Source organism: Hemitrygon akajei, chromosome 16 (assembly GCF_048418815.1).
Source record: "Hemitrygon akajei chromosome 16, sHemAka1.3, whole genome shotgun sequence".
NCBI lineage: Eukaryota > Metazoa > Chordata > Chondrichthyes > Myliobatiformes > Dasyatidae > Hemitrygon > Hemitrygon akajei.
Genome location: NC_133139.1, coordinates 90,871,207 through 90,883,357, shown reverse-complemented (window position 1 = coordinate 90,883,357; position 12,151 = coordinate 90,871,207). Strand labels below are relative to the sequence as shown.

Genomic DNA, 12,151 nt, shown 5'->3' with positions numbered 1-12,151 from the left:
CTCTCTAATTTATTGATATCTTTCCTATATCATGGCTGGCCAAAGGGTCTGTTCATGTGCTGCACTATTCTGTGTTCCGGGTTCTCTGCTTGTTTGACAGATCCTGCATCCAGGATGAAGATGACAAACACCTTCACCTGAGGTTTGTCAGGTCAGATTGTCATTTATGTTGCTTGTTTTGCTTTGTAGGAGATGATAGCATTCAAGCTCTGTTATAGCTGTCAAGCATTCTTCTGTGATTGAAGTTTTGTCTGGAACTGCCACTTTGCATGTGAGATGACTTTCTGGATGTCATACCTGGACTTCTTGTACTTACCTGCATCTCCAGTCCTGAACACCAATCTAGCCCTCAGCAGACAGTAGATCTAATAGTCAATATAGGGCTTCTGATTGGGAATACTATGAATGATTCTGTGGGACCACACTTGTCCATGAGTGTCTCTATAAAATCTGTGATAAACGTGGTATATTCATTCAGGTTCTGAACACCCCAAACACACCACTCCCTGCCTTTCTAGAGACGGGGCCCAAAACCGTTCACTATCATACAACTGTAATCTGACTAATGCCTTGTACAGTCTCAGCATGAAATTTCACCTCACTGCTGTTGCAGTTCATGAGGGGGGACAAGAGAGAAATATCACTGAGGATACCCACAAAATGCTGGAGGAACTCAGCAGGCCAGGCAGCATCTATGGAAAAGAGTAGAGTTGATGTTTCGGGCTGACGTCCACATTTCCAACATCTGTGGATTTCCTCTTGTTTCTGAGGATACAGTCGCAGCCACAAGATAAAGAACATCAGATCAATCACCTTTATTTGGAGTTTACATATCTGGTGCTTCAGTTTTGGGAGGTGTAACTAAATCCCCAGAGCTCTGATTGGATGCCCTGCTGGGTTTCTAGAATTCTGCCGAGTCACTAACAGTGGATCATCCCAGAGTGAATAAATACTGGGTGGAGACGGGTGCAGAATTCTGCACTGTCATTATATTTACAGATTAACCAACAGTGACTCAGCAAGATCTCCGCCCAACATCTCTGATTGGATGTATGATTTAGGCAAATACTTCATTCTGATTGGTTCATATTTATGCTTCGTATGTATCCTGGTGCAGAATGTCTCTGTAGATATATTACAGCAGAGATTGGTATCAATGATCATCACATTCTGAGGATATGCTGAGGGTAGCCTGTAAATGTCGCTGTGATTCTGAATGCTAACATACCATGCCCAGGGCTGGATTAACCTAGTAGCAAAAGTAGCATATACTACGGGCCCCACATTTTCGAGGGCCCCGCCCGCACTAAATGCTCGCAAGTTGCAGTCTGGTGAAATCGGCATCTCACCGTATTCTCATGACCGTTAGAGTGAGTTTTGGGTAACCGATTCATTTCGGTAGCTGAGCGAAGGGCGCTGAGTAGGCTACGGTCAATTATGGATAACTCTGAACATCCTCTACATAGCACCATCCAGAGACAGAGAAGCAGTTTCAGCGACAGGTTACTATCGATGCAATGCTCCTCAGACAGGATGAAGAGGTCAATACTCCCCAATGCCATTAGGCTTTACAATTCTACCGCCAGGACTTAAGAACTTTTTAAAAGCTATTATTAATGCTTTTTGAGATGGTGATTTAGATGCATATCATATTTTTTTACTGAGTTAAGTATTGTATGTAATTAGTTTTGCTACAACAAGTGTATGGGACATTGGAAAAAAAGTTGAATTTCCCCATGGGGATGAATAAAGTATCTATCTATCTATCTATCTATTTACACTTAAATAAATTACTTCAGCCATCAGTCTCCTGTTCTCCTGTACTGTGGGTTGAGTTCATAACAATGCTTTTCCTAAAAGCTGTGAACCCAGTTTCATTTGTAACAATGCATCTCTGGCACCTCTGAGACAAGGCAGTTGCGAAGACACCATATCTATGCTGTTTGAATATGAATTGTCCTCTGTGTTAGCACGTAACATACCAAATAATGTATTATGGATTTTAATTTGCATTCCTAAAGGCCATTTTTAGAATGCCAGTTTAGGCATACTGGTGCCAGTAGAATGAATTTTATCAAAAGATGTGAAAACTTCAAAGAATTCTCTATACTTGTAGCTATGAACTGTCCTTTGTATTTAGCAAATAGATATCGAGCATCAATCACAAGGCAGTTAGACCTGTTCTGCCAGGGGTCTCTGCCTGCTGCAGCCTTGTTTTGTCGAATAAAGAAACTGCCTTGTACCTGCTGGTAACGCAACCATTCCATCCACGCCACATCAATGATGATCTGGCCACGCTGTTGTTTTCATGGCAGGGGAGCTGCATGCTGCACGGTACAGTAAGTGTGCGCAGGCGTGTGTTGGCTCCTTGCTGTGTCGTGGTGATCTTTGTGCTATCCCCCACGCTCCCGAGCTGCTGAAGGGTGCGCCGCCGCAGTGAGCCTGTGACAAGGGATGTTTATGTGACCCAGTTCATGATTCCTCATTTTTTCCTGATTTTAGGTAGTCCGAACCAGCTCAGGAATATACAAGATCGGATTAGATTGTGAGTTTCAACCTGTATGTGGTGAACTACATATACCTGTCTGGACTGCTCCTGTGGCTCCTCCCACAGACCCCTGCTGACTGCTCCTGTGGCCCCTCCCACAGACCCCTGTATAAAGGCGATTGAGGCCGTTGTTCATTCTTCCAGTCAATAAAAGCCGATATCTCACTTCTTACGTCTCAGAGTGAGTTATTGATGGTGCATCACTGTATTTCCCAATTGAAATAATTGAAGTGGTATACTGAGTCTGGTGCTCCCGGTGCGGCCTTCTATATATTGGTGAGACCCGATGCAGACTGGGAGACCGTTTCACTGAACACCTATGCTCTGTCTACCAGAGAAAGCAGGATCTCCCAGTGGCCACACATTTTAATTTCATGTGCCATTCCCATTCTGGTATGTCTATCCATGGCCTCCTCTAGATAGATAGATAGATAGATAGATAGATAGATAGATAGATAGATAGATAGATAGATAGATAGATAGATAGATAGATAGATAGATAGATAGATAGATAGATAGATAGATAGATACTTTATTCATCCCCATGGGGAAATTCAACTTTTTTTTCCAATGTCCCATACACTTGTTGTAGCAAAACTAATAACATACAATACTTAACTCAGTGAAAAATATGATATGCATCTAAATCGCTATCTCAAAAAGCATTAATAATAGCTTTTAAAAAGTTCTTAAGTCCTGGCGGTTGAATTGTAAAGCCTAATGGCATTGGGGAGTATTGACCTCTTCATCCTGTCTGAGGAGCATTGCATCGATAGTAACCTGTCGCTGAAACTGCTTCTCTGTCTCTGGATGGTGCTATGTAGAGGATGTTCAGAGTTTTCCATAATTGACCGTAGCCTACTCAGCGCCCTTCGCTCAGCTACCGATGTTAAACTCTCCAGTACTTTGCCCACGACAGAGCCCGCCTTCCTTACCAGCTTATTAAGATGTCTACTGTCAAGATGAAGCCATACTCAGGTTGGAGGAACAACACCTTACATACCGTCTGGGTAGCCTCCAACCTGATGGCATGAACATTGATTTCTCTGACTTCCGTTAATGCCCTTCCTCCCTTTCTTACCCCATCCCTTATTTATTTATTATTCCCCCCTTTTTTCTTCTCTCTTTTTTCTCTCTCTGCCCTAATCACTTCTTGTTTGCTCTCCATCTCCGTCTAGTGCTCCCTTCCCCCTTTCTTTCTCCCTAGGTCTCCCGTCCCATGATCCTTTCCCTTTTCCAGCTCTGTATCCCTTTTGCCAATCAATTTTCAAGCTCTTGGCTTCATCCCTCCCCCTCGTGTATCCTCCTATCATTTCAGATTTCCCCCTCCCCCTCCCACTTTAAAATCTCTTAGTATCTTTCCTTTCAGTTAGTCCTGACAAAGGGTCTTGGCCCGAAACGTCGACAGTGCTTCTCCCTATAGATGCTGCCTGGCCTGTTGCGTTCCACCAGCATTTTGTGTGGGTTGATCAATTCTTATTAAATCATATCTGGAAGATCTGAAAGAAAGTCTTAATGAAGAATTTGTGCAGTTTACTGACCTGTTGAAACCTGATCTTTCTTCTCATATTGGCACCAAACAAGAGCTTGTACAGTTACAGTTGTACTGGTTGATAACTGACAATTCTTTGGAGTCATGTTTTCCAAATGTAGAAAATGCCATGTGCATCTAGTTGTCACTCATGGTTACCAACTGCAGTGGAGAACGCTCATTTTCAAAACTGAAAAGGATTAAAAATGAACTAAGGAGCACAATGGATCAAAACAGATTGAACAATCTCACTCTAATGAGCATTGAACATGAACTTCTGTGTGAAATAGACACTTCCAGTATCATCAACAAATTTGCTCATGCTAGATCTACAAAATCTAACCTCTAAATTGTAGTTTTGTTACTTCTGACATTTGAAATTGATACCTACATGTAAGTAATACTATTAATGAAGTGTCAGACATTTGTCGTATTATCTGGCTGGATAGTAAATGAAACAATTGAATTACTTTACTATGCAAGTAAATAATTTATGTTTTAATAATTATGTGCATTTTTAAAATTTAGGGCCCCTTTATAACATATGCTACTGGCCCCGCGCTAGCTTAATCCGGCCCTGCCCATGCCCACAGGACCATAAGATATAGGAGCACAATTTGTCTATTTGGCCAATTGAGTTTCCTCTGTCATTCCATTTTGGATGGGTTATTATCTCTTTCTCCTGCTTTCTCTCCATATCCTTCAAAAATCTATCAACCTCCTCTTTAAGTATACACAATGACTTGGTCCCCACAGCAATCTGTGACAATGTATTCCACAGATTCACCACCCTGTGGCTAAAGAAATTCCTTCTTATCTCTGTCCCAAAGGAGTGATGGTTATGTGAGCAAGAACAGGGTTCAGGGAAATAAGTCGCAGAATAGTCTTTGTATTGAGAGGCTGCATAGGCTCTGTTTGCTTTGAAAGCCAGCACAGATTATGGGTCCTCCTGTTACATTGTATAAAATATAAAATATTTTCTTCAGATACCTTCTAACCTGAAGTCAATAGAAACTATTTTCTGATTATTTCTGGTAACAGGAGATTGTGTATGAAACATCTCTGTCTCCTTCCCTATATTGTACACCGACTACACTTTAAAAGTATTTAGTTGATTGTAAAGCTCTTTGGAATACCCTGGATTTATGACTGTTGCTATGGAAATATGATTCCTTTTGTTCTATTGTGGTGCACCAAAACCTTCTACTGGTTTTACCTCCCCCTGGATGAGCCAGGCTGAGCAACACTTCGAAACTTGTCCAGTGAGTGTTAATCTTATTGAATGTTTAGTACTTTGACAAGAGACAGCTTCAACTGTAAATGACATATCATTTTCCTGTTGAATAAATTACGCCCATATTGCTGGGAGTTTGGAAGAGTATCAGATTACATCTTGGAACATATTGATCCAATCATCAGAGAGGCACAGCAGCAGCTCTACTTATCTAGGAAGAGATTTCTCCTGGCCACCAAATACTCCGGCAAGTTTCTACAGACGTAGAGTGAAGAACATTCTAACCGCTTGCATTACCGACAGGTATGGAGGTTCCTATGCACAGGATCACAAGAGGTCACAGAGAGTAGTAACTCCATCATTAAGGACCACGTTGTGCCCTCTTCTCTCTATTATTATAGGGAAGATGTACAGGAGCTTAGACTCAATAATTCAAAAGCAGCTTCTTCATCTCCTCCAGCACATTTCTGAATGGTCCATAAACCCATAACACTCTCTTGATATTCCTTTTGACTGCATTATTTATTATTTTGTAAAGATAGCAATTTTATGTCTTTACAACATGCTATTGCCACAAAACTACAAAATTCACATCATATAAGACAGTGAAAATAAACCCAATTCTGATTCTCAATTTGGAGCTGAGAAGATCCATCACCTGCGCAGGGAACACAGAGTGACAATTGTCTTAGGTTAAAGGATTTCCCACTTAACATGGAGATGAAGAGGAATTTTTTCTCTTGATATACTCATCCCATTTCATGTTTCCTTATGGCGGAGAAAGAGGAGGTTTGGTCCATCAAGTCTGTGCCAGCTCAAAGAGTTACCATGGCAACCAACCCACCTCCTAACACTAATGTTTTCTATAACTTACAATCTCCACTTTTCCATTAAATCCCCCCAAATTCTACCATTGACCTACACAATTACAGTGGCCATTTAATTCACCAACCCATTGTTGCTGCACACTCGAGCATCAGCCCTCTCTCGTGTCTCCGATGATAAGTCTTTGGGATGTGATAGAACATTGAAGCTCCTGGAGGAAGCCAACACAGAGAAGGCATGCAAACTCCAGGCAGACAGCACCAGAGGGTTGAACCTGAGTCTCTGGGGATAATAATTAACTGTTGTACTACTGTACAAAAGGCTGTTGAAGGATTGTTGGACTGCAAGAAAGTAAAGAGTGAGGAGACTGGGCAGTGCAGATGAAGGATTAGTTTATTGAATTGGTAGTGAGGATTTGAGGTGCTGAATGTCCTTCTCCTTCTTCTGCTTCTCCTTTCATTAAAGCATCGCAAGAAGCTCATAGACATCTAATCGGACATCTAATCTAATTGATAAAGAGAGGAGAGAGCTGAGGACGTTCAGGAATTTCAGAGCACTGGGTCATTCAGTAGTGGAGGAGTGTGTGTGGGACTAGGAATGATGGAGTGTGTGAGAGACCAGAACCGATAGAGTGTACGCAGGACAAGGACTGATGGAGCGTGTGAGAGACCAGAACTGGTGGAATGTGTGAGAGACCAGAACCGATAGAGTGTACGCAGGACCAGGAACGATGGACTGTATGAGAGACCAGGACTGATGGAGTGTGGGAGAGACCAGGACCGATGGAGTGTGTGACAGACCAGGACTGGTGGAGTGTGTGAGAGACCAGGAATGGTGGAGTGTGTGAGAGACCAGGAATGGTGGAGTGTGTGAGAGACCAGGACTGATGGACTGTGTGAGAGACCAGGACTGATGGACTGTGTGAGAGACCAGGACTAGTGGAGTGTGTGAGAGACAAGGACTGATGGAGTGTGTGAGAGACAAGGACCGATGGAGTGTGTGAGAGACCAGGACTGATGGACTGTGTGAGAGACCAGGACTGATGGACTGTGTGAGAGACCAGGACCAATGGTGTGTGTGAGAGACAAGGACTAATGGAGTGTGTGAGAGACCAGGACTGATGGAGTGTGTGAGAGACCAGGACTAGTGGAGTGTGTGAGAGACCAGGACTGACGGGATCTCTGAATTATTTTATACAGAGTGCAATAAGGTTTCTGGAATGATTTAGAAGGGGAAGTGAGTAATGCAGAAATGAGTGCAATATTCAAGTGGCTTTTAAACAGACACATGAATAGGTGGGGAAATGGGGAAATTCAGATCGTGTGGGGGAGTTTACAGATCTGGTGCTTCGATTTTGGGAGATGTAACTAAATCCCCAGAGCACTGATTGGCTGCCCTGCTGGGTTCCTAGAATTCTGCTCCGTCATTCCTATATTACTGATGAACAGTGGATCGGCTGAGAATGAATAAGTGCTGGGTGGAGACGGGAGCAGAATTCTACACAGTCATTATTTACAGATTACCCAACAGTGACTCGGCAGCTCAGCAAGATCTCCGCCCAACAAATCTGACTGGATGTATAGTTCAAACAAATACTTCTTTATGATTGGTTGCTACTTATGTTTTATGGTGCAGAATTTCTCTATTTATGCATTACAGCTGGTAGTCCGATGATAATTTGTGTGCATTAATCATCAGAAGCTGAGTGGAAATGAAACTATACTCAGCTTAAAAGCGTGGCATTTTGCTATTGAGTTTGATAACTTGTTCCATGGAAGTTCAGGTCTCTGAAATGACTTCTTTGAATTCCTGGGTGTCTGACATCAGCACAGTGAAATCGATCCGTGTGTACACTGGTAACGCTGTGAGATGGTGCGGCTCATCACGAACACCTCCAGGGACACAACAGCAAGAGGTAATGTATATGGTCAGTGGTAAGGCAAAAGCTCTTAGACGCTGGAACTGTTATTATCGCTACATGTGCTGGATACTGTGAAAAGCTTGGCTTGCCTACCGTTTATTCAGATCCCGTCATTACACACTGCATTGAGGTAGAACAAATAGAACAATAACAATGCAGAATAAAGTAACAGCTACAGAGAAAGAGTATTTTATGTAAAAAATAAAGTGCAAGATCATAACAAGGTAGGTTGTGAGGTCAAAGTCTACCTTATTATACTAGGGAACTATATAATAGTTTATTACCATGAAATAGAAGTTGTCCTTGTGCCCAATGTTATCAAGCTGACCAGCTCTTTTGTATTGCTAACACTGAGGGTAATGTTGTTGTCATATCATGTGGAGGGCTGAGATTAACCATGTGTATAGGTTGTAACTGGGTTAAATGTCTGAACATGCCTGGTCACGTCCCTCTGCTGACTGCTCCTGTGGCTCTTCCCACAGACCCATGGTGTCATGGGCCATGGTGTCACAGCTCCTCCCACTGTCCAGGACAGACCAGCATGGACGTGGATGCATTTTACTGTTAATTAAAGCCTTTCAGTATTTACTCTACTTCCAGTCTTTTGGAGTAATTGATAGTGCATCAATAAGGTCCCTCTGTGTGTGTCCTAGCCTCTGGTGGATGGGAAAACCTCTCTACTTTGTCCCAAACTCCAAGTTTCCTGTGCACTGGGTTTCCCCACAAGATCTGTTCAAGTATCAGCTGGGACCTCTGACTTAGAGTCTGAGTTCCAGCTCCTGGGAAAATATTGCACTTTCTTCATCCTTTTCAAACTAAAAAGACATGTCAACAATGTAGATGAATCAGTCATTCAAGGCAGAAATCTAAGGCTGTCATGGTCCGGAATGTGTTCCCTTTAAATTTATCTTGTTTGTGTTACGATCCGGACTGCTGACTCCTTGTTTCTCTTTACTTCCCTGTTTTCCCGTGTCCCTCAAGCTTGGTGATTAAAGGCAATTTACTCTCAACCGAACTGACAGTTTATAAGTCTCCAGCTTCAGCCTTTCGGGGCGAGAGCGTTATGGAGCGTTAACGAAGTCACTGAAGCTAGTGCGAGCCTAAGTCATCTAGCTGGAGCCAACTAAGTTTCTTGCCGAAGCGAGCCGAGTCTCCTCCCGAAGCAAGGGCCAGCAAGCCACCTTCCCTTGCCAGAGCGGGTCCAGCAAGGTTAACCTGCCAGGGTGAGTCAGGAGCTCACCACTGCTTGGAGCAAACTTGTGCCCAGTTATAGTACCGTCTATCGTTGTGTGGTCTTCATATCTGTGTCCTGTGTTTAAAAGGGGTCCCAGCCCTATACCTTGGAAGGGTCCTGACCCTGTGTCAAGAAGAGTGCCGACTCCATCATGTGTCTAAGGAAGATTCCCAGCTCAGTGTTTTATGTCCTGTGTCTGAGTCTGTACCATAAATAAGAAGAGTCCCGACTGTGTCCTGTGTCTAAGGAGGAGTCCCGGCTCAGCGTTCTATGTCCTGTGTTTGAGTATCATGTCCTGGCTCCGAGGTTCCAGTATCAAGTCCTGGCTCTGAGGTTCCAGTATCAAGTCCTGGATCTGGTGTTCAAGTATCAAGTCCTGGCTCTGAGGTTCCAGTATCAAGTCCTGGCTCTGAGGTTCCAGTATCAAGTCCTGGATCTGGTGTTCAAGTATCAAGTCCAAGTTCTGGTGTTCAAGTATCAAGTCCTGGCTCTGAGGTTCCAGTATCAAGTCCTGGCTCTGAGGTTCCAGTATCAAGTCCTGGCTCTGAGGTTCCAGTATCAAGTCCTGGCTCTGAGGTTCCAGTATCAAGTCCTGGCTCTGAGGTTCCAGTATCAAGTCCTGGCTCTGAGGTTCCAGTATCAAGTCCTGGATCTGTTGTTCAAGTATCAAGTCCTGGCTCTGAGGTTCCAGTATCAAGTCCTGGCTCTGAGGTTCCAGTATCAAGTCCTGGATCTGGTGTTCAAGTATCAAGTCCAAGTTCTGGTGTTCAAGTATCAAGTCCAGGCTCCAAGGTCTGTGTTCTGAGTTCTGGCTCCAAGGTCCGTGTTCTGAGTTCTGGCTCCAAGGTCCGTGTTCTGAGTTCTGGCTCTGAGGTTCGTGTTCCGAGTCCTAGCTCCGATCCTCGAGCTCCAAGTCCTAGCCCAGACCCTGAGTCCTTGTGCATTATACCTATTCCCGTTTCCACTTTGCTCTCCTTGATTTCTCTCTGTTTTATCCTTGCGTCACGGCTCTCCTTGTAACTAGTAATAAACTCTATTTAGTTAACCCCACAAAACAGTGTTTTGTGTCCTGCATTTGGGTCCTCTGCCCAGCACCCTTGCTCACACATTGTGACAAAGGCAGAGGAATGAACGCTAGTACATCTCATGTTTCCTTCATGCTTCATGATGTTCCATTCCTCATTCCTAATAAGCCTGAATTGTTGTCTTCATTTATACATTTTCTTTGCCACTTGGGTAACTTTATACACAGAGATATTTCCTCAGATAAACTTTTTACACAAATGATCTAAGAGCTTCTTTGAAGCACAGTTCCCAGCTACCTACAATTAATGTTGTCAAGCTAACTTGTCCGAGTACGGAAATATTCCAACTTATTAATAGATCAGTTATTGATATTCTATGTAATTGTTTCTATCTGGTCTGCAAATTTCCTTGTGTTAAACAATTTAGCCAGTGTTGTCCATTTTCACATAAACCTAATTAAATATCCCATTGTCTTATTATGCACCTTTTGAACAGTTAGACTCGTGCTACGAGCCAGAAAATCTGTGGCTCTATACAGTTATTGTCTTTGTAAAGCAGTGCTTTCCCAACATAAAACTGATTATTGCTTCCTATTTACATTAAGAACTAAATTCTGGCTCCTGTTTACAACCAGAAGCTAAACAATGAATATTAATTGGACGTTTAACTTACAACTGTTAGAGATTGTTACAAGTGACAGCTGTCCTGTTTAAAAAGTCAAGCTTAGCAAAAAGTAGAGGCCCCCTGTTTAAAATTCACCTGGCTTCTCTAACCAGAATGAACAGGAGATATCTGCACTAATTACTGCAAGCAGTGGACTTCAGCACAAATCAAGGGACAAGGTAATGCTTGATGGTATCTAAGAGCTGAGGTCCAACAGAATACCCAGGCTCTCATGTACAGATGGTAGGTAAGGAGAGGGACATGTTGATTGCCAAGGCAAGTATACATTCTTTGGCACTGTCAAGGTTCAATGACCCAAGACTCTACCCCATAAAAAGCCAAGATAAAGGAGTCTGTGTGGTAAGCACACACAAAATTCTGGAAGAATTCAGCAAGTCAATCAGCATTTATGGAGAGGAATAAAAAGTAAATGTTTCGGGCCAAGGCCCTTCATCAGGACTGCAAAGCAAGGGAGGAGATGCCAGAACAAGAAGGTGTGGAAAGGGGAAGGGGTAAGTAGGTGGGGGAAGAAATAACTAAAAGTTAGAGAAATCAGTGTCCATGCCATCAGGATAGAGTCTACCCAATCAAATGCAATACGTACTGTTGTTACTCCAACCTGAGAGTGGCCTCATTGTGACATTAGAAGAGGCTAATGGACAGACATGTCAGAATGGGAACAGGAAGTCAAATTGAAATGGGTGGCCACCGGTACATCCTGCCTCTTACAGCGGACAGGGTGAAAGAGCTCAACAAACTATTCCACCAATCTGTGTCGGATTTCACTAAGGCTGCAGCAAGGGCACTAGATTCAATAGATGACTTGTATCTGCAGATTGATACTATGGTCCAAAATATTCAAAGAATCTCATCGAGCAGGTGATCTGATGACATTTCCAATGAACAACATCTGACTGAACTTGTTATTGATAAGTTTGAGGCGATATCAATCTGTACAACAATGTTGGCAATGAATTGGTATGTTTTCTAGAAAATTCTGCTGCTAATTTTAGTTCTTTGCTGTCTCTGCATGAATGTCCAATCCACCTATGTCCCTCAGTCACCCTTCTGAGCTGTCACCAAAACTGCAGTGTAATTCTTGCCCTTTCATAAACGTTCATTTTGACAACAGGATTCCATGCCTTGCCTAACCTGACACATTCATGGGG

The 12,151-nt window shown here is 43.0% G+C and overlaps 1 protein-coding gene across 4 annotated transcripts in view; it reads left to right on the top strand.

Moving 5' to 3' along the window:
• Window positions 1–7,783: 7,783 nt before the first annotated feature.
• LOC140740420 (glutamate--cysteine ligase regulatory subunit-like) overlaps window positions 7,784–12,151 on the top strand; it is a 40,792-nt gene continuing 36,424 nt past the window's right edge. For all 4 annotated transcript variants that reach the window (XM_073069565.1, XM_073069566.1, XM_073069564.1 and 1 more), the window contains exon 1: window positions 7,784–8,053. In XM_073069565.1, coding sequence (XP_072925666.1) covers window positions 7,910–8,053 — 144 coding nt within the window. In that variant the 5' untranslated portion in view covers window positions 7,784–7,909. The remainder of the gene's footprint in view (window positions 8,054–12,151) is intronic.